This window comes from Polypterus senegalus, chromosome 8, assembly GCF_016835505.1.
Source record: "Polypterus senegalus isolate Bchr_013 chromosome 8, ASM1683550v1, whole genome shotgun sequence".
NCBI classification, from domain to species: domain Eukaryota; kingdom Metazoa; phylum Chordata; class Cladistia; order Polypteriformes; family Polypteridae; genus Polypterus; species Polypterus senegalus.
Genome location: NC_053161.1, coordinates 178,226,927 through 178,250,694, shown reverse-complemented (window position 1 = coordinate 178,250,694; position 23,768 = coordinate 178,226,927). Strand labels below are relative to the sequence as shown.

The following is a 23,768-nucleotide window of genomic DNA, read 5'->3' as shown; positions in this document are numbered from 1 at the left end:
AATTTGTGTGTGTGTGTGTGTGTGTGTGTAGCTTTTTCTCTACATTTAAATATTTTAGACTTTTTTTTTTTTTTTTGCTCCTGCCCTTTTGTGTAAAGAGGCAACATTGTTCTGTGTGGCGTGTATTTTGGCCCCCAATTTAATTCTGACATTGGTAGAAATATACTATTCAGTGGCGGCCTTCATGGAGATTTCCAATTGAAATAATAATCGGCAACTGTCAGGACTCACTCATGCATGCTGTTTTATCACAGTTTATAACGGGGGGATGGCAACCTTTCAGTGGTGTCGTGCCAAACCCATGTTACAATGTTATTCTGTGTGCTGACATAATTCAACCAATTTTGTTCAATATAGTATCAGCATTGGCCCAGTTATAACCAGATCTTATATTATTGGTCATTCAGTATTTTAAAATACATAGGATCATATGTGAAAAGAATGTTTTGTCAAGGGGCGGCACGGTGGCGCAGTGGTAGCGCTGCTGCCTCGCAGTTAGGACACCCGGGTTCGCTTCCCGGGTCCTCCCTGCGTGGAGTTTGCATGTTCTCCCCGTGTCTGCGTGGGTTTCCTCCGGGCGCTCCGGTTTCCTCCCACAATCCAAAGACATGCAGGTTAGGTGGATTGGCGATTCTAAATTAGCCCTAGTGTGTGCTTGGTGTGTGGGTGTGTTTGTGTGTGTCCTGCGGTGGGTTGGTGCCCTGCCCAGGGTTGGTTCCTGCCTTGTGCCCTGTGTTGGCTGGGATTGGCTCCAGCAGACCCCCGTGACCCTGTATTCGGATTCAGCGGGTTAGAAAATGGATGGATGGATGTTTTGTCAATTTTTTTGATAACTACATTTTTTGGCTTTACTTTTGGTTCCAATCATTTGACTAAAATGATCAGTTTGTGTCTTAAAGCCAGAAACAGCCCTTTTTATAGCACTTTCCTCCTCCGTTTTTAAACGTGGACTGATGTGTAGTTTGATAATGTCTTTGTACACTTGACGTACCACACACAACACTTTCACAGCATAACACACACAGCACAATCCTTTTGCTGTACAAATCCATCCATATTCATTTGTCCAAGAGTCTTGAAAAGAGCAAACATCAAGTTTTTTTGTCTTTTGAGTCCTTTTAGGGCAGCAAATGACTTGATAATAACAAGAGATTTGTTTTAACATCCCATGGCCGGCACTGAGCACATACTCAAAATGTAGGTGGAGACACGGAGCGCGAACGCATGTGCGCTCTCGTTAAAATATAACAACGAGGTTTGTTTTAATGTACCACGGCCGGCACTGAACGCATGGTTTCCATTTACATGCGAGTCTAATACACAAATGTAGGTGAGGGCGTAAATGTGTGCACTATAATTAAAATATAATTTTTTACTATAGTTCAATCAGAATGCCATTGAAAATCATTCTGTTTGCCTCGGGTGCCATAGGTTGCCGACCCCTGGTTTATAATACGCAAACCACATTTCAGTGTGATGTGAAATAAGACTCCTATATCTGGTCCCGCGAAATACAAATTTGGGTAATTTTGGGACTAGTTATTTTTTTGGCAGGTTTGAGTGCAATTCAAAAATCTTGAAAATACGGGTTTTAAAAACCATATAATGTAATGTTTTTCTCTCTTCCCTCTGACAGTGCAACAGGCGTGCTTAGTCAACACCAGGAGCCATGGGGCGTCATCCACGACGGGGTATTGAGGGAAAGAAAGCCCCTTCACCCCGCTCTCCAATAGGAAAGCCAATCGCCAGCCTCTGGCGCTTGCAGCATCTTGATCGAAGCAGTATGGCGGATAGCATTAGGGCAAAACTAGTCTCAGGAGAATATCAAATCACAGATAATTCTTCACGTGTTAGATCCGATGTATGGAGACACTTTGGTGTTATTACTGATAGAGAAAACAAAAATATATAAAAGGATATACGGCTTGCAAAAAGGGCCGAAAGGTGCTGGTTTATGACAGCCATAAAGTAGGTACGTCGTCAATGAAAAAACATATCCCTTGCTGCGAGGCGGTTGTGGCAAATGGAAAGCCACCCATTAAACATTTTTATCCATTAAGTGATGCACTTAAAAGGCCAAAAAATAAGGAGAAGGAAATGATCACTCAGTTAGCATTGGAATTTGTTTGCAGAGATATTAAATCATTTGAAACCATAGGCGGGAGAGGGTTCACCGCTCTTGCACAAGGTTTAATTGACATTGGGGTCAGGGCTGGTCGTGTTGATGCCTCCCCGTTATTAGCAGATCCAATGACTGTATATCAAAGAGCGGCAAAATATGCAGAGGACATTCGCCAAACCATAATTCCAGAGACGAGACAAAGTTTAATTGAGAACAGCGGCGCAATCACTTTAGATATGTGGACAGATGATTTTCCGAAAATTGGTTATCTTTGTCTGACCGTGCATTGCATCAATGATAGATGGGAGCGAGTGCTTACTACGGAGAAATGGGATGGTACACTACAAAAAACTCCAGATATGATTAAACCGGCCATTGTCCAGGCACTACAGAAATACCATTTAGATGATTTGTTTTCCAAACTGGTTTATGTGACACAGAAGGGTTCCAACATTGTAGCTGCCCTGCATAGAGTTACTAGACTAAATTGTGCTGCCCATGTCATCAACACCGTCCTAAATGAAGCTTTCAGCAAAATTGATACTGATGAATTATTTGGGGAAGAAATCTGTGGACTTCTTACTGGGGCAACGTCACTCGTGACTCATTTTAACCAAACAAATCTGCAACATCGCCTGCAAACGACACTCAAAGCATTCATTGAAACAAGGTGGGATTCTCCTCACACAGTGCTTGAAATCTATACGCTGCCAATATGGTGACATTCGTACTCTTCTGGAAGACAAAGGGGATGGGAGACTCTTAGATGACTTGAGCGAAGAAACGTTAGCTCAAATTGTGACATCTCTCCAGCGATTCAAGGAGGCAACACTGGCACTTGAGTCCTCCAAAACGCCGACTCTTCACCTGACCATTGTGTGGTTTGAGCGACTCAGACGACACCTCCAGCCTTCTTCCAGTGACAATCTGACATTATCCTCCTTAAAAGATAAATGTTTAAAAATTTTGCTTGCAAAGTTTGAGATTCACATCCTGCACAAAACAGCAATGTTTTTGCACCCGAAATTGAAAAGCTTGAAGCTGCTTCCAGAAGAAGAGGATGTGGGGAAAGTACATGCCGAAATTCAACGCCTTATTAAAGGTACGTAGGCGCTTTTTAAGCCTTCCAGATAACAAAAACCTAATGGATTCAGAAAGTATTCAGACTACTTCAGCTTTCCAGGAGACTTTATTGTGTTCTAGATTTCATTTTGAATGGATCAGTTTTCCATTTTTGCCAATCGGTCTACACTTAAAAACTATTGTTAATCGGCTAATTTCTCCAAAACTTTATTCGCAGTGAATATGCTGTTTTCACGTTCACCCTTTTTCGTCAAATTATTTACTGATAGTTCAGCCTTTTTTTTTTCCCCCCAGCACCCCATAATGCTTTTCAAGGCCAGCACAACATCTTCTGGAACTGTAACAGCCATCATTAGATGGGACCATTCAGGCTCAAGGGGGATATAAATCTGATCATTTGTGTTACATACTCTGTGGGACTTAGTGGTAGAACAGTCAAGTAAATAATGCAGGTTCTCAAAATTTTTATTTTTTATAAAACATATACAGCATAGGTGGTAAGTTATCTCTGCTTATCACCAAAATGTGCAGGTCAGTTTCCTTTTTCCATTACTTTCTCCCCTTTTGTTATTAATTTGGTTGTCAAGTTAGACTCCCATCTGTCAGTTGATTCGCATGTCTATCACATTTGTAAAATTGCATTCCTTCATCCTCGAAACATAGCCAAACTCCGTCCCTGCCTTTCTCTTTGTGATACTGAAAAGTTGGTTCATGCCTTTGTCTCCTCCAGGCTGGACTATTGTAATGCACCCCTCATCGGGATCCCCATCAAGAGCCTTCAAAAGGTCCAACTAATTCAAAATAGTGCTGCAAGTGTCCTGATGAGGGTGCAGAAATATGAACACATTTCACCAGTCCTTCGGTCACTTCATTGGCTCCCAATTCACCTCCATATTGCATACAAACTCTATTTGCTCACTCAACAGTGTATCCATGGAAATGGTCCACAATACCTTAAGGAACTTCTTATATTACAATCCACTACAAGAAACCTCAATTTTGCAAATACGTATCACCTTTGCCACCCCCACCCGACCAAACTTCATACAATGGATGGCCAAGCCTTTGCAGTTGCTGCTCCATGAAAAAAACGGAACGAGCCAGCGGCTTCAATTATGACAAGCCACTTTGAATTTTCCGCCTTTTCAAACACCTACATATGTTTTTCTGACTTTTGACTATGGTTTGTTTTGACCAAATGTGATTGTGGGTGTCTGTCTGCATTCTTTCTTCTTTGATCTCATGGTGGTACAGTAGTACCATGTGAATTTCCCCTTGGGATTAATAAAGTATCTATCTCTATCTAGTTGGCACTGCTGATGCACAGCTAAGGTTACGTTTTTGTCCATAATAATCGGTCCAGTATAGCTGGCAGATGTTTCTGTAGACCTTAGAGACACTTTAAAGATGACTGCACCATTATTATCTGGTCAGATCTAGTTCAGTTAGTCCTTCCCCTTTTGACTTTGATGCATTTCATGGAGTTCAACAATATTTGTGAACACTTCCATGATTTTTCCGAACTCGAGGTGAAGCGAACACCATGGAGTTTACTAATCACTGTTAATGACCTGTAATGACAAAGTGTAAACCTCTTTTTAGGAAGATATGCAAGTTTATTAAAAGTCAAAAACTGAAATCTCTCCTTCATAGAAGTATTCAGACCCTTAATTCAATACTCTGTAGAAGCCTCTTTCGCAACAATGCCAGGCTTCCTGGTTAAGTCTCTATCGGCTTTGCACACCAGGATTTGGGCAGTATTTGCCCTAGGAGATCCTCTCACGTGAGCCTGGATGGGAAGTGAATGTAAATCTTTAGGTCTCTCCACATGTTTTTTTTTTTTTGAAGTTTGGGCATCGCATGAGCCACTCTTTCAGTCAGAGACTTGTCCCAAAGCCACTCCAGTCTTGTCTTGGCTGTATGCTTCAGGTCATTGTCATCGTGAAAGGAGAATCGTTGAGGTGGAGGGCACTCTGGAGCAGGTTTTCTTCAAGGACCTCTCTGTATTTGGCTGCATTCATTTGTCTCTCAATTCTTAAAAGTCTTCCTGCCCCATAACATGATGTTGCCACCGCCATGCTTCACCATAGAGATATTAGCCAGGCTGTCCGATATCATGCTTGGAGTTCTACTCAATAAGGTCAATTTTTTTTCCTTAATGCACTCAGAAAGGTCTTTAAAAGCCATTCAGCAACCTAAAAGTGGGCTGATTGATGTACTTCTCCTCAGGGGGAAGCTCGAGAAAGAGAAATGTATTATTATTATTTATAACATATAAATCATAAAACAGCAACCCCTGAAACACACATAAGAACTTCTGGCTTGGATGCTGGAGAACTGCTGCAGTCAATAACGGGGCTATAGATGGCAGTAAGGTGGTCAGCCCTGTCTAGCTGTACGTCTGAAGGTGCTGCCATTTGAATAAAGCAGGTTGAACTTGTTGTGTCTGAATAAGGAACACACCTGATTGATGGAGTGTTGCTGAGATGGCTGTCCTTCCGACAGTTTCTCCCAATGCTTAGCAGCAGAGACATCTGAAGCTCTTCAAGAGTGACTCTTGTGTGTTTGGTCTCCTCCTTGACCAAGTTTCTTCTTGCTCCTTTACTCAACTCTAGGAAGAATCCTGGGGGTTCCAGACTTTTATTTCAGACCATATTTGAGACGACTGTGGTCCAGGGAGCACTCATGTTTTACAGATTGCTTTATGCTATCACTGCAATTTGATTGTGGAGGTCTACAGAAGAGGGTTCCTTAGATTTCATAGCTTGGTGTTTGTCCAGACACACAATGTAAATTGTAAGACCTTCTTATACACAGGGCCTTTCTAAATGATGTCCAGTCAATTTAGTCTGCCGCAGGTGGACCCCTTTCAAGTTGTAGACCCATCTCAAACAGAATTAAAGCAAAGTGGATGCAGTTGTCCACACTTTGGAGTACCACAGCAAAGGGTTTGAATAGTTAAAGGAACGAGATATTTTTGTGCAAAAATGGCTAATTTATCCATTTACAAATAAATCTACAAAAGCAGAACATGAAAGGCTCTGAATACTTTCTGAATCCACTACATAATTTTAGTTTTAACAATTTAGTTTTTATAGGGAGTGACATTTAAAGAGTTGTGATTATTGCAGATTGTAATTTAAACTGTATGCATTTTCAAAAATATTTTTAGTAATCGGGATTTTCCCATGCCCCTCTAGACTTGAAACAGAAGCATGGATCACCTAAGCAACAAAATATACCATCCTCACCTCCGGAGAAGAGACGGCGACCATTCCATGATAATTTGTCTGATGTTGAGGACATTATCAATGAAGATTTGCGTGAATATGATGAAGTTTCCACCTATATTGAACTCAAGGTTACGGAAGATGACCATTTCGATCTTCTAAACTGGTGGAAGGAACATTCAGAGATGTTTCCAAGCTTGGCACGCATTGCTCGTTCTATCCTCTCAATTCCCGCAACAAGTGCTACTAGTGAGAGAGACTTCTCTACCGCTGGCTGTGTAATTTCTGAGAGAAGGAGCCAGCTGAGCCCTGAAACTGTGGATGATGTTCTTTTTCTACACAGTAACCCAAAATAAAATCTTACAATATTTTTGATGATGAGCAGCATGGTGGCACAGTGATAGCACTACTGCCTTGCAGTAAATAGGCCAGGGTTAGCATTCTGGGTCCTCCGAGTATCCTCCCTGTGTCTGTGTGGGTTTATCCAGGTGCTCCAGTTTCCTCCCACAGTCCAAAGACATGCATTTTAGGTAAATTGCCAATCTTAAATTAGTCCTAGTGTGTGGTTGAGGTGTGTGTGTGTGTCCGTCAGTGATAGACTCCAGCCGACCTCCACGACCCAGTTCAGGACTGAGCAGGTTAGAGAATGACTGACTGTGACGATGCAGGTTCAGCTCCATGCTCTGCTCCTTCTATTCGGGAGCCCTTGAACCCAACGCCGTCGATTAGTTATAACCGAGATGAGCTAGACGGTGAGGCAACAACATAGCAAGGGAATGATGTATAAATGTGCAAAAGTGCCTTTATTAAAATAGTCAACAAAAACAAAATGTTCAAAATGGTGCAGAGATTCAAAAGTCTTCATCAAATAAATAATCCAATAAAACGGTGAAAATCGTGGAGGTTAAAAACAATGCACAAATCGATATTTTAAACCCGAGGTTAAAACGACGCTGGAAGCAGTTCTTAAAATCAGTAAGCCCGGTGCTGCTTTTATACTAGCGTCTCACCTGCTTATCCTATTTGGGATCTGCAGCAGGCGAGACACTCTCTCTCGGCTGTCCTTCATTCACTCATCAACACGGGTCTGGAGGCCTCCCAATTTCTGGCTTCGGTCGCGAGACTTGGTTCTCACCCAACGGCCAGGGCGCACACGCTGTGGAATCCACCACCAAATCTCCTGACTCCCGCTGCCTTCCCGGTCTTGCGCAGCCAGTCGCCCTTCATTGGTCACTCCCACTACTCATTCACTCAGCGGGCGTGAACACTACTATGACTTCCACCCGGGTGTCGGCCAAACACACAGGCTGCCTACTTAGCTGCTGCGAGCCTCCTCTCGCTTGCTCTCTCTATCGCTCGCTCGCTCGCTCTCCTGCTTTCTCCAGCTACCTCCATTTCCTTCTCCTTGTTTGTTCTCTCCCGTTTGAGCCCTGGAACAGGAGAGCCGATCTTTCTGCGGCTGTCCTTTCTCACACACACACATACACACTAACAGGTCTGGAGTCCTCCCGATCCTGGCTTCAGTCTGGCACTCATCCCAGGCCCGAGACCGAGACTTAGGATCCTTGGCATCCAGGACGCTCACACCAAGGACTTCTCCACCAAGCCTCCTGACTCCCGCTGCCATCCCGGCCTAATGCGGACAGTCTTTCTTCTTCATTGGTCATACTCAGCAGGAGCAACCACTACTACGACTCCCAGGTGTTGGCTTAACACCCAGGCTTCCTTACAGCTGCCTGCGAGTGTTCATTCACTCGCTCGCTTGCTCGCTCACCCGCACCGTCTCTCTCTCTTTCTCCTGTGTCCTGCTTTCTCTAGCCACCTCCATCTTTTATTTCTTTTCCTTGTTCTTCTTCTTGATCTTCTCCCTAGCCAACTCGTGCTGCTATATATTGAGGGAAGCCATAGCAGCTGCAGAACATTAGCAGCCTCAGGAACAATCACGGATGTGCGCTTAGGTAAGAAATGCCCACACTGCAGATCGCCCCGAGATCCGCTACAGCCACCACGCCCCCCTGCTAAGCTGCGAGCGCGGTGATTATTCATTTAACTAAAATGGGCCTCTGCTGAGAGAGCAGTGGACCCAAAACACCACACTGACTGGCTGTTTTAGATAATTGACCTTGTAAGAAAATAAACAATTTTGGGAGGGAAAAAAATAAGTTTCTTATTCTCTAAATTCCACAACTGTAGTATTCGAAATCGGAATACCGTGCATGAGTGGACCCTGTGATGGACTGGTGCCCGTCCATTGTCGTGTTGTTTCTTGTGCCCAATGCTGCCAGGCACTTGTGCCCCTGGTTTCGATGAGTGTGTATGTGCACCTGAAAATGAGCCATGTTAAATACTCATTGTAGAAAAGGCACTATATAGGCGCCCGACCGGGCACAAAGAGACGGAGGCACACGTAAAAATATTTATTTTTCTTCAGCTGGGGGAGACGTCTTCCCCGTACGCCTCAGCCACAGCACAGTCCCACAAGCACAAACCAAAACAAAAGGCACACTACTCTCTTCACCACCACTCCTCCCAGCAAGCGTTGTCATCCTCCTCCTGACTCTGACTTCCAGAGTGGTGGCTGCTGGGTTTTTTTTTTATAGTCCAACTGGAAGTGCTCCAGGTGCTTGATCACCCGTTTCCAGTTGCACTTCCAGATGTGGCTGAAGAACTGCCCAGGCGGGCTCAGGAACCCTTGCAGCAGCCCCTGGTGGCCACCCCTGGCAGGAATCTGAGGCACCACTGCCACTCAGGGGGACTGCCATCTAGCGACCTGGGGGAGGTATTGTGCAGCCCATGACTGTTTCCCCGGATTGTATGTAGAAGCGGCGTCCCGGCTGGGCATTACACCATTTAACATTTAAAAAATAAGAAGGTAATACGATGTAAAGAAGGTCTATATGTTACCCATAAGCCATTTGTGATCAGCCTTTTAAGTGTCAAAAATAAGCTGCTCTTAAGATACTCAAATATAAAAATATGTTAATGTTTGGCGAATGTCATCTTCCTTTCATTTTAGTAGTTCTGATGTACATTTGAGAGAGGGTTTGTTGCTTTATGTTTATCGAGCTTCTGTAAAATGCCAAATTTCCTGCTGGGAACAAATTATGTGCTGTTTCTCTCTCAATCTCTTTATCCCTGAATCTGTCTGTCTTATAGATCTGCTGATCCAGAGTATCTCTCACTAATTCCATCTGTATAATTTCAACACATCATTATCAATCAGGAAATTACAAACAGCCTCTTCAAGTACCGTCATGTGAAAAAGAAAGTACACCCCTTATTTATTGTTTTTTGACATGTAGACGTATCAAGATTTCTTTCTTTCTTTCTTTCTTTCTTTCTTTCTTTCTCTTTCTTTCTTTCTTTCTTAAGGTCCTCTTTCATTTGACCTTTAGTCTTCTGACAGATGGTCTTGCATTTTCCTCAAGTGAGGAATTCCTAGTGGATTCTTTGAGCTACCCAGGTTCTGATGCAACAAAGCAGCCCTAATTATGTAAAACCGAACATTTCCACCAACATGCTTTACGGTTAGTATCCGGTTCTTCTGGTCAAATGCTTTCTTTGGTTTTTGCCAGATACCGTATATGCTCCAATAAACGCAGAGTCTCTTATTGTCGCTGGGCTTCAGAGGGGACGTGGCCAAATAATAGCCGGTCTCTAACAGTAGCCAGGTCTTTGATATTTGCCTACTAGCGTACGTTGTAAGCATCTGTATCTTTATAGATGTGTGTAATACATGTGAATGTCAGCACATTGCATATATAAGAAATCCAGATATACGGGTTTCTAAAACTGCTTCATTTTCGTGCCGGGTTGACCAAAATATGGTCGTAATACTGTACGGTAGTGATAAACAGAGTGGTACAAATTTGTTTTGCTATAAAGAGTCTCCGCGAAGATTCATCACTTTTAACCAGCTGCACATTCCTTATTGTTTTTGCTGTCAATGAGATTAGCATAGGTCGTTGGACCTGGGACGCATTTACTTATTTTGGACCTGTGAGGCCCTGGATTACGAAATTTACCCTTTGGGCAGATGGGGGAGTAACAATGAAAGATCTGCTGTCTTCGTATCCGCTAAAATGGAATTTTCTTGTCATTGTGGATTCGGACGACGAATAGCAGCGAAAGGTACAGAAAGACATTGCCATTTATCTTTAACTGTCTTATGCAGCATGTGAAATTCAAATAAAGTAGCTGTTTGTAATGTACCTACCTGTACCGACATGTGCGAAAAAAATATTGCGTTCTGAAGGTTTTTGTTAATAATGGCCGGTCTCTAATAGCAGACGGTCTCTAAGCGCCGGGAGCCAAGGCTAGTTTTGCAAATAAACACTGGTGGCCTCTATTGGCGCATATACGGTATGTCATCTTGTACTGTGGCCAAGTAATTCTATCTTTGCCTTGTCTCCCCAGAGCACATTGATCCAGAAGTCCTGACCTCTGCCTAGTTGTTCATGGACAAACTTTAGTCTTGCCCTGATGTTGGTTTTTGCTTTCCTCCTAGCGCACCTCCCAAGTAGCTCTCAATTGTGCAGCCTCCTTCTAATGGTAGACTCAAGCACTTTGACATCAACAGTGTCAAGAGCTACTTGGAGTATCGGTGGTAAAATTTGGGACATTTTAGGGTCGTCTTTCAGTTCCTGTTGTTCTGCTCTCAGGCTAAAACTCTGCTAAAGCTGAGGGGATTTGACCTGGACAAGTTGGCAGTTGTTTAAATTTTCCAGACAGTGGAATGGTTCATTTTCCAATTGTTTTGCAAATCGTTTGAAATTCCTTCCCAGACTCCCCAAAAGAAGGCTTCAAAGAGTTCTTTTGATTTGGCGTGGAAGTAACAAACACTTTCACCAATAACCTAAATGTCACAGTTAGTTTAAATTTGCGTAGTTCAGAGGAGATCCTCACTAGTGATGTTCAGATCATTTGCACCTAATTCAGATTTGAGGCGCTGATAAATATAGGGATCTGCTTACTTTTTACACGTGTTAAATTTGCTTTTGTTTCTTTAAATTATACAACGGCCAATAAAATGTAAATTTGGCCTGATATTTTATCACCTTTGCCTATAGATTAAAAAATGAAGATCAAATCTTGATATGTCCACATAACACATTTCATGGTGTTTACTTATTTTTTCACATGACTGTATACTTAATAAAGTCCAATATCTCCAATTAAACCTATAAAACATACAATGTAAAGGGAGGCTAAATATCGGGGTTGTTGCACATCTTTTCATTAAGCCTCTTTTGAAATACCTTCAGCAGAGCTTATTTTTGGTATCTTAAATAAAAGAGTCTGAGTTGGCTTAAGTCATTCTAATTCGGGGTGTTCATAAGAAATGCAATGACTTACTTCATGAGGTAGAATAATAAACAAGAACAGTTGCATCAGGTATCTGAAATATTGAAATGTGTGTTTCAATTTAAATTCTAACTATTTTTTTTAATTGCAATAGACATTTGTAATTTTTCACTCCTTGATAGAGGTTAATAGAAGGGTAGATCCCTAGTAAGATCGCTGATCTTGAAATAGTCTAAAACACTGCCCCCACATGCCTGTATTATTGATCCCCATTTTCTTCAAACTTTTGTAAAAAGTAACATTGACCCCTCATATCTCGTTAGGGAATGAACCCCTGGGGTTTGTTTGGTGTGGTATGCACAACTTCCAAGTTCTTCTAATCATTTTTGCTGAGGAGGGCGACTAGTTCACTGTATATCAGGGTTGTCCAACTCCAACCCTGGAGAGCAACAGTGGGTGAAGGTTTTCTTTTTTGCCCACTTTCATGGTCCCTGACCAATTTCTGTTGTTGTTTGACCCTTTTCCCTTTACATTTATAAATGTCATGTGTAGCTGCCGGAGTGTAAGGCGAGTTCAAGCACGGGTAAAACGCATGCCGAAAAATCTCTCAGTCCAAAAGTTCATTTTAAAAATATTTAGTGAAAATTAAAAGCAAACAATCCACACAAGAATAAAGAAAAGTTATTACACACGTAGAATAAATGGCAAAAAAAAAAAGGAAAAATGCATCTTTTCTAAACTTTTTTTGTAAAACTTTAGTTGTTTCTGCACTCAAAGATTCTTAACTTCTTCTGTATGCTTTAAACGTACAGTGCAGCACTTACAATTAAGTACTTTGTCTTACATGTTTCTTAGCACACAACATGCACACAAGGTACGCAAAGCTCAAAAGGCACGAAAGGCCTGGGTTAAAACCATGAGCCCTCTACACCTTACACATGGCAAGGCTGGTCACAAACTGAGAATAATGTTTACTCAGAGCTGTTGGAAATAGCTAGAATATACCGATTCAGTTCTACTTATGGGGGTTATAGGAACCTCCCATAGATTATCATTTTTGTAAAACATTTATGATTCTTACGTAACTAGGAAATGGCTCTTACACCATGTTTGTTTTTAGGACTCTGGCCTCTTAACTGACTCTTTTTTTTCCTTAAATGGCAGTCAAACATAAATATGTGAAGTGATGCGAAGTGAGCCAACAGATGACCAGCTCAGTCGAGGCCTCACACTCAAACCATTTTCACTTCAACCAGTACCTTAACTAGAAGTCAATTATTGTTGTTAAATATTTAACAATATTCCGTGGCTTGTTGCTTCTCTCTGAACTGTTGAATTTCTTTTTCCCAAGAGCACCGTCACAATGTTTTGGTGACCTGAGCAGATCAACATTACTGAGACCTTCACCTTTCTTCTCTATCAACTATTGTACGATGGTCATGTGTTGACTTGTTTTTGTATCATTATTTTTTGATTTCTAATTCCTCCCTGAATGGAGTTTGCATGTTCTCCCTGTCTGTGTGAGTTTCCTCTGGGTGCTCCGGTTTCCTCCCACAGTCCAAAGACATGCAGGTTAGGTGCATTGGCGATCCTAAATTGTCACTAGTGTGTGCCCTGCCTGAGGTTTGTTTCCTGCCTTGTGCTCTGTGTTGGCTGGGATTGGCTCCTGCAGACCCCCGTGACCCTGTAGTTAGGATATAGCGGGTTGGATAATGGATGAATGGATAATTAAGGAACAAAGAAATAATTAAAGGGTCCAAGTCTTTTAAAATGAAGGCAAAAGAAGTCAATTAACAACAGAAACTGGTCACTAGTTAGGAAAAGTGTTAGAAAGAAAACAAACTGCTATTACAACTCACCAAGACTGGAACTGGACATCCCTGCTTTCTATTATAAGAATCTCCTGTGCAAAATATGGCCTAAAAATTGAGTGTGTTTTTCCATTCTTTTCGAGCCTAGAGGGGCAAAAAAGTCTTGCATAGCTAGACAGACATCAAGGCGAGTCGAACGGTGTGTGATATTTTGGGGCTTTCTTGTGTCAGTAGGTCAGGAAGCACCAGACTGAAGTGATTTCAAATCATTTATAAGTAAATTTTATTAACACAATTATCAAGTTGAAAGTCTTTACCCCCCATGCATCTCCGTTTTTTACTGTGACTTATGTTTTTAAAAGCTTGTTTAGAATTTTAACAATTTTGATGTTACTTAAACTTAATTAGAGCTCATTGGGTCTTTTCATTTTCCTCTTAAACATTACACTACACAGGAGAAAATCTTCACTGCTGTTCTGAATGTGGCAAACCATTTTCATCGAAGAGGAATCTTCAGGCTCACGCAAGAATTCACACTGGAGAAAAACCCTATTGCTGTACTGAATGTGGAAAACGCTTTTTATCCAAGAGCAATCTTAACACCCACCTGCGAACTCACACTGGAGAGAAGCCGCACTGCTGTTCCGAATGTGGCAGACAGTTCTCACATTTGGTCAGCCTTCAGATCCACAGCATCACTCACACTGGAGAGAAGCCATACTGCTGTTCTGAATGTGGAAAACGATTCTCACAAATGAGCACTCTAAAGACCCACATGAGAATTCACACTGGAGAGAAGCCATATTCCTGTTCTGAATGTGGCAAACGGTTCTCGGACAGGAGCTATTTTCAAGTCCACACAAGAGTTCATACAAGAGTGAAACCTTACAGCTGTTCTGAATGTGGGAAACAATTCTGTGACAGATGCTCTCTTCAGAGACACACCAGGATTCACGACAGGGAAAAGCCTGAAGTAGTAAATTGAAGAGTAAGAATTAAAACAACAAGACCAGACAAACCTTAGTGACTCCTCAGGACTTAGTAGGCTTTGGTGGGCAAGTTAAATATCAAAACGTTCATTGTATGAAATTAATCTGTTGTACTGGCTGCAAGTCTCCCAGAGTAGAAAGGTGTCCCACCCATTGCCTCTGCCCTCCAGTAGGTGATGGTGGTAGCAATTGCTGACAGTGCTGATACAGACAGAGTACTGCTGGCCACATAACAGTGGAATAAATCAAACCACAAAAGCACATCTTCAGCAAGAAATTAAGGGGGCATAGCCCAGAGGTCAGTTTGTTGATAAAGCAGAGATGGTGTACTACTAGGCAAAATGATGAATAATGGAGTGCTCTTCTTTCTTTTTTTTCCCCCATATTTATTAATGTTAAGATTTTGACTCTTGCTTGTTACTGTAGATGTTGAAATGAGTTTTTTTTTTTTTTTTTAATTTCCCATATGCTGCTGTTATTGTGTTAGCTCAACTCAACTTCCTTTTAAACAAGCTGAGAGACTGGGGGAACTCCTAAGGTAAGCATTACGGATCTGAAGGCTACCTCCCAGCTACAGCATCTGTGAATGTAAGAGACCCAATGTAAAGTGGAGAATATTAAATAATCTCATACACAGCTGCTAGCACTGCGATCACTGCTGTCTTATTTGTTATCGGAGGAGCAACTAAGTGAGGAGAAAAATAGAATGGAAAGATTCCAGAACTGTCCTACTTCCATATACTGACGAATGTCTGATTGCTTTTAAGTAAGCTGAGTAATAATAATAATAATTCATTACATTTATATATGAACTATTGCATTTCATGGGGAGGCCCAACATGTTCAGATACACTCGCATTTTTGGTTCAAAGGAGTGCCAGCTTAAACTTCTTGTTTCATATGCTATTTAATGCTGGGCAGATTTAATCCAATATGATCAGACAATGGAAAAGGTAGGAGGGGGACTGGAGATTTATGTGAAGGAGCACTGAGGTTAAAGTGAGCACATTACAACTTAGCATTTCAAAGTCTGGATCACACATTTTGATAGTCTGTAGAATGGCCAAATTCAAAGTTGAAAAATGACATCATCTTTGTTAATGTTTATTAATTCAGCGACAGCAATAAATTAACTATTAATACTCTAATGATGAATCATTCTGACCCTAGTATGCTGTTGACTTCAATCAAGAGGAGGACCTTTTGGAAGAAATAAAAAATATCAGCATGTCGCATTAGTGGTCAAAACAAGCTGGACCTGCTGTATTCAAGTGGTAATACCTTTTTAAACCTGTGGGATAACTGAGGAGAAGTATCCGGCAGTAGTCAGGACAGTTTAAGGCCTCCAATAGATTGGGACGTTTCATTATGAGGCCTAGAAACATGATGACATTTATTTTTGTTTAATTGTACAATTAAATGTACTAAATATATTTGGTAGATACTTTTAATGCAATGTGTTGCTTTACCTAGGAAATTGATACATTTTATTTTTTCATGCAAAAAGGTTGGGTTCTAAAAACATTATATATCACAATAACAAAAGCTATGTCCATCCTGTGGTTTGGATGCAGAACTGAGAGCCCTCCATAGTTTAGAATTTTAATAAATGCTGAATATATAGGTTTCAAAACAGCCGAGTCCACTGGTTTGAGAGCAGAAACTAAAAGAAATTGAAACTAACATGAGGACCTTTGTAATATTGGTATTAGTACACCGGCAAAACTGAGGAGCGGCTCGTAGAAAGTGGGAGGAGTCAAAAGAGATGCACCTGACAGGAGTGTCCTCTAACGGGCCTCAGCCTGTCTCAAGCTGCTAAATCTGACTGTCTCGGTTGTAACTGGGCAGGTCTGAAAGCCTGTGGTCAGATGGCTGCAGCTCTCTTATTATCAAAGCCAGATATTCTTGAGTGTGTTTGGGAGATTGTGGTTTGTTAAAATATTGATCTTTCTTGAGCTTCTGTTAAGTTTTAAATTGCCCATTAGGGACAAATACCCTGTACATTATCTATCTATCTATTATATAGGGATTTTCACATCTATCTATTAGATAGATGTATAGATGTGAAAGGCACTATATATCTATCAATTATATAGTGCCTTTCGTATCTATCCATTAATTATATAGTGCCTTTCGTATCTGTCCATTTATCTATTGTATAGTGCCTTTCACATTTATCTTTATTATATACTGCCTTTCACATCTATCTGTCTGTATCTATTACATAGTGTCTTTTACATCTGTCTATTATATAGTGCCTTTCATATCCATCTATCTGTCTGTCTCCTATCTGTCTTATAGTGCCTTTTCTTTCTATCTATCCTGTAACACTTACCCTTATGTGAGAGTGAGATTCCAGCCAAATCACCTACTAGGTAACAGATATAAATATTGAAGATACCCTGTGTGTTTGTTAAAAGCTTCTCTTTAACACTACCTAACTACCGTGCTTTACAAATAATACAACAGAAGGACTTGAAGGTGTTTCTGACATGTATTGAAAGTAAAGTGAAACAGGAAAAGAATAAATCACTTTTGCAATCATATGACCATAATAAAAAAATCTGTAAAAATGACAACTAGTTTTCCCACAGCTCCTCCTAACTAATTACTTTTCCTTTCCACTTCCCAGAACGTTTACATGCTCATCACAATAATACTGTATGTACAGTATGTGTGTTGCACATAAACAACAGCTCAAGATGAATTGCACAACACAATGGCCCAATCCCTTTTGTATAATGGCGGTGTATGAATATGTGATATGGTGATGAATGAGAAGGTGGTCCTTGGTGAGACTGCAATTAGTCATTTGTGCATTTGCTTGTCAAGTGGGCTGCGAGGAAGAGAAAGATGTTCTCTGGGCTCAAATTGATGAAGAGCTTAGGGCAGTACAAGAGGGAGAAAAGGTGATTGTTGATGCTGAAGTAAATGAGCGTGTGGGAAAGAGTTGAGAAATGAGAGGGTAAATGGAGGATGAGAATTATCATTATGAGGCGTTGGATTTGGTGATGGTTAACAACAATTATTTAAGAAGAACGTAAACCAGCTTGTGACTTGCAGTACAGGAGGAAGAGAAGGGCTAATACAGTTTTCTGTTGTGTGCAGGATCTCATTTGAAAGAGAGGAAAATAAATTAAGATAGTAAAGCTGAAAAGTGTGACCATGTAGCATAAAGTGGTGTTGATGGACTGGGAGATCAGAATCTGCAAGAGAATAAAACCAAGGTAAGCAGCACCAAGGGTAAAGTGGCAGAGGTTAAAAGAGGAAGAGCGTAAGAACAGGTTTAGGGAGAAAGTTTGACATGAAGTTTCATCATTTGACAGTGTGGAGGAATAGAGGGATTTGAATCCAAGAGTAGGTGAAGAGGTGTTGGGTAGGATGACTTGAAAGAGTCCAGCTGGAAACAGAGCCATTGGTGGCAAGACAGAGAAGTGCAGGGTGTGATAAAGGTTAAGGAGGAGGCAAAAAAGAAATGGTACCAAGGAGGAAGGGAGGGAGGAAGATAGAGAAAAGTATTGGCAGACAAATAAGGCAATGGCAAGAAAAGGCACACGGAGGAGATGAATGAAAAACTGGAGACCAAGGGTGGAGAGAGACTGATTTTTAAAATAGCAAAGGATAGAAACAAGATGGAAAGCATTTTTGTCCGATAAGGCAGATGAAAGATGAGCAAGGTGTAGTCTTCAGTGAGCATGATAGAATCAAGAATACTGTAGATGGAAGTGGCATTTTGAAAAGCTGTTGAACACAGAAAGTCCCAAGGATAGTTTTTTGTGGAAGTCGTCCCAAATGAAGGGCCACTATCAAGAGTAAGGAGGGAAGAAGTAAAGGTGGCAGTGGAAAGAGTAAAAACTGGAAAAGCAACAGGACTGGATGAAATGCCAGCAGAAGAGAGGAAGAGATTAGGGGAAGATGGAGTAGATGCATTGTGGGATCTGGTGCAGAAGATCTATAAACAGGAGAGAATACCAGAGGAATAGTATGGTTGTACTCATTTAAAAGGAGAAGGGGGATATTCAGGATTGTGGAAGTGGAAAAATATACAGCAGGGCTACTCCACTCCGGTCTTAGGGGTTTGTGGTGGATTCAGGTTTTCATTTCAACCAGTTTTGAAATTGGAAGCCAGGCCTAGCAGATAATGAAACTTGGTGTTTCATTGTTCCGTGACAAATCTTTATCACACTGTTGATCTTTTGTTTTCTGAGAACGTTATCCATATGTTTTACTTCAAAACATTGTATTAACACAGGTACTGTATATACTTGCGTATAAGGCAGGTCTTGAAACTCTAAAAATCCATCATAAAATCAGACCCCGACTTATATACCCGTTCAAAAATGCGACACTTAATTTTTTTACATCTTCTTGCCGCCTCCGATCTCGCATCAGTTTCTCAGACACATCAAATTTTGTTGCAGCAGCACAGTTACCAATTTCTTTTTCCACACCAATGACATTTAGTTTAAAACCAGCTTCATATTTTCTTCTGTCATAGATAAGGGATGCTCTTAAGATAAAGGTGTATGAGGGTGTGAAAAACACTAAACAGTGCAAATGTTGCTTCGGAATAGTTCAGGTATTTTCTGTGTGGTCATGTAGACGCAACACATAGGAAAAAAAAGGCAGTGTGCTCCGTGGTTACTCTCTCAGGTGGGCATTAGCATATCATTATCTCTTGGACCAATAGCGTGAGTTTTACACATTCGACTTATACGACCAACATTATAAAATACCAGAAATTATACAGTAAAATCAAGCAACTGACTTATACAGTGGTGTGAAAAACTATTTGGCCCCTTCCTGATTTCTTATTCTTTTGCATGTTTGTCACACAAAATGTTTCTGATCATCAAACACATTTAACCATTAGTCAAATATAACACAAGTAAACACAAAATGCAGTTTTTAAATGATGGTTTTTATTATTCAGGGAGAAAAAAAAATCCAAACCTACATGGCCCTGTGTGAAAAAGTAGTTGCCCCCTGAACCTAATAACTGGTTGGGCCACCCTTAGCAGCAATAACTGCAATCAAGCATTTGCGATAACTTGCAATGCGTCTTTTACAGCGTTCTGGAGGAATTTTGGCCCACTCATCTTTGCAGAATTGTTGTAATTCAGCTTTATTTGAGGGTTTTCTAGCATGAACCGCCTTTTTAAGGTCATGCCATAGCATCTCAATTGGATTCAGGTCAGGACTTTGACTAGGCCACTCCAAAGTCTTCATTTTGTTTTTCTTCAGCCATTCAGAGGTGGATTTGCTGGTGTGTTTTGGGTCATTGTCCTGTTGCAGCACCCAAGATCGCTTCAGCTTGAGTTGACGAACAGATGGCGGACATTCTCCTTCAGGATTTTTTGGTAGACAGTAGAATTCATGGTTCCATCTATCACAGCAAGCCTTCCAGGTCCTGAAGCAGCAAAACAACCCCAGACCATCACACTACCACCACCATATTTTACTGCTGGTATGATGTTCTTTTTCTGAAATGCTGTGTTCCTTTTACGCCAGATGTAGCGGGACATTTGCCTTCCAAAAGTTCAACTTTTGTCTCATCAGTCCACAAGGTATTTTCCCAAAAGTCTTGGCAATCATTGAGATGTTTCTTAGCAAAATTGAGACGAGCCCTAATGTTCTTTTGCTTAACAGTGGTTTGCGTCTTGGAAATCTGCCATGCAGGCCGTTTTTGCAGGCCAGTCTCTTTCTTATGGTGGAGTCGTGAACACTGACCTTAATTGAGGCAAGTGAGGCCTGCAGTCCTTTAGACGTTGTCCTGGGGTCTTTTGTGACCTCTCGGATGAGTCGTCTCTGCGCTCTTGGGGTAATTTTGGTCGGCCGACCACTCCTGGGAAGGTTCACCAATGTTCCATGTTTTTGCCATTTGTGGATAATGGCTCTCACTGTGGTTCGCTGGAGTCCCAAAGCTTTAAAAATGGCTTTATAACCTTTACCAGACTGATAGATCTCAATGACTTCTGTTCTCATTTGTTCCTGAATTTCTTTGGATCTTGGCATGATGTCTAGCTTTTGAGGTGCTTTTGGTCTACTTCTCTGTGTCAGGCAGCTCCTATTGAAGGGATTTCTTGATTGAAACAGGAGTGGCAGTAATCAGGCCTGGGGGTGGCTACGGAAATTGAACTCAGGTGTGATACACCACAGTTAGGTTATTTTTAACAAGGGGCAATTACTTTTCACACAGGGCCATGTAGGTTTGGATTTTTTCTCCCTAAATAATAAAAACCATCATTTAAAAACTGTATTTTGTGTTTACTTGTGTTATATTTTACTAATGGTTAAATGTGTTTGATGATCAGAAACATTTTGTGTGACAAACATGCAAACGAATAAGAAATCAGGAAGGGGGCAAATAGTTTTTCACACCACTGTACATGGGGGAACTTAAATGCGAGTATACACTGTGTGCACAATTATTAGGCAAGTGAGTATTTTGACCATCATTTTTATGCGTATATTCCAACTCCAAGCTGTATTAACTTGAATGCTTATTGGATTTAAGCACGTCAGGTGATGTGTATTTGTGTAATGAGGGAGGGTGTGGCCTAAGGAGATCAACACCCTATATCAAGGTGTGCAGAATTATTAGGCAGCTAGTTTTCCTCAGGCAAAATGGGCCAAAAAAGAGATTTAACTGACTCTGAAAAGTCAAAAATTGTAAAAAGTCTTTCAGAGGGATGCAGCACTTTTGGAATTGCTAAGATATTGGTGTGTGATCACAGAACCATCAAACATTTTGTTGCAAATAGTCAACAGGGTCGCAAGAAACGTGTTGAGAACAAAAGACGCAAATTAGCTGCCAAAGATTTGAGAAGAATCAAACGTGAAGCTACCAGGAACCCATTATCCTCCAGTACTTTCATATTCCAGAGCTGCAACCTACCTGGAGTGCCCAGAAGTACAAGGTGTTCAGTGCTCAAAGACATGGCCAAGGTAAGGAGGGCTGAAACCCAACCACCACTGAACAAGAAACATAAGTTGAAACGTCAAAACTGGGCCAAGAAATATCTGAAGACAGATTTTTTCAAAGGTTTTATGGACCATGAGATGAGAGTGACTCTTGATGGACCAGATGGATGGACCTGTGGATCAGTAATGGGCACAGAGCTCCACTCCAACGTGGAGGTGGGGTACTGGTATGAGCTGGTATTTTTAAAGATGAGCTAGTTGGACCTTTTGCATTGAAGATGAACTCAAAATCAACTCCCAAACCTACTGCCAGTTTTTCGAAGACACTTTTTTCAAACAGTGATACAGGAAGAAGACCATGATTTTTATGCAGGCCAATGCTCCATCACTTGCATCGAAGTTCTCCACTGTGTGGCCAGCCAGTAAAGGCCTTAAAGATGAAGGAATAATGACATGGCCCCCCTTCCTCATCTGACCTAAACCCTATCGAGAACTTGTGGGCACTTCTTAAACGCTAGATTTACGGGGGAGAAAAACAATCCACCTCTCTGAAGAGTGTCTGGGAGGCTGTAGTCACTGCTCCACAAAAAGCTGATCGTCAACAGATCAAGAAACTGACAGACTCCATGAATGGAAAGGCTTATGACTGTTATTGGAAAGAAGGGTGGCTATATTGGTCATTGATTGATTGATTGATTTTTTTTTAAATGTCAGAGATGTTTATTTGTAAATTTTGAGGTGTTTGTTTATTATTCTCACTATAACAGATGAAAATAAACAAGTGAGATGGGAAAATTTTCATTTTTCCTTTAGTTGCATAATAAATCTGCACACTAGTAGTTGCCTAATAACTGTGCGCACATATGTATTCCCCTGATGATGTTCACACTCACATTTCCGTTGTGAAACATTCAGGTTTCAGGTTTATTAACATTTTGGATTGACTGATAGCACTGTGTTTGTTCCATATTAAAATTAATCCTCAAAAATACAACTTGCCTAATAATTCTGCACTCCCTGTATACGGTACTTCATTATATTGCATGAACTCTGGTTTCAGTGGAAGCACGTGCGCTGGAAAGCTGCTGTTATTTGCATCTCGTTATTAGCTGATGACTGGTTAAAAAAATATATATATATATAACTTGAAAACAGCTTTTTTTAATCAAATTAGACAATTTACAGTTTGGAATTGTAACAAACGAGTTAACTAATGCTAAGCCCAAAAAACACGTTTCTTAAGTAATATATAAAACGGGTTCCAATTAAAAATTTGGCTGAAGCAAAAACCCACAGCCACTGTGAACCTACAGGACCTTTTAGGAAAGTGAAGGCTTAGGGAGCAGACCACCATAAGGGATGGGCAGTTTGGTGTTATGTCAGGGACAGGAATGACTAATGCAGCTTTTCCATTGAGAGAGCGCTCATAGAGAAGCATCTAGAAAAACAGAAACGTTTACACATGCTGTTTATTGATTTGGTCCTCCTTGCTCTCTCATGCACCTCCGGAGCCCTTGATGCGGCACTCTATTATAATCCTTCTCCAAACCAATAACTGCCTTATGCAGTCCTTTCTGTTTTTCTCAATGCTAAGACTGCTGCTTGACCATCATTTTCTGTTTGTATGTTGGTAAAGTAATTGTTGATGATTTTTATTGGTGGTTACTAATTAAGGTGGGCATAGCATGCAGACTGCCAGCTTCATCTTCCAAACTGGGTGTTTGGTTTAGTAATTCCAGCCCTCTTTATAGGTTGTCCCCTTGGTGACCAAAGGTAATTGGACAAGTGACTGACAGGCTCTTCCATGGCCAGGTGTGTGTCGGTGGTTTATTTATTATTCCAGGTAGGCCCAAACTTTTGATTGGAACTATAGCTGTAAAACGGCAGGATGAGCAGTCATTTACACCATCAAATATTTACATTCATTGGCTTAGCAGACACTTTTCTCCAAACTGACTTACAAAAGAGGTCCACATAATCAGGTAAACATTGGTCTGGAGTAGTATTTTAAAATGAGTGTGACAAGACAAGGGTACAAAATTGATGATCACAAATAAAGAGCCTAGGACAAAATGCCAGGTGGTTACACTTCTCGGTTATAAGCACCTGACAAAGCCATCGGCAGTTTAGACGGAAAGTCACCACACATACTGAGAGTCTTCAAATGCTTCTCAAACACATTGAGGGAGTCTGCTGGGGGTGGGCAGCTTGTTCCACTAGCAGGGAGCTACACATGAAAAGGGCCTAGACTGAGATTTGATACCATGCAGAGGTGGCATCATAAAGGTGCCTTTCAATAGCAGAC

The 23,768-nt window shown here is 41.1% G+C and overlaps 1 protein-coding gene across 2 annotated transcripts in view; it reads left to right on the top strand.

The window, feature by feature from the left end:
• LOC120534509 (gastrula zinc finger protein XlCGF7.1-like) overlaps window positions 1-15,182 on the top strand; it is a 40,518-nt gene extending 25,336 nt beyond the window's left edge. Inside the window, exon 3 of one of the 2 annotated variants that reach the window (XM_039762112.1) lies at window positions 14,006-15,182. In XM_039762112.1, the coding sequence (XP_039618046.1) occupies window positions 14,006-14,535 (530 nt within the window). In that variant the 3' untranslated portion in view covers window positions 14,536-15,182. Of the gene's footprint in view, window positions 1-6,405; window positions 6,811-14,005 lie in introns of those variants that run through there. The other variant, XM_039762113.1, reaches the window with a different exon arrangement.
• The last annotated feature ends 8,586 nt before the right edge of the window (window positions 15,183-23,768 follow it).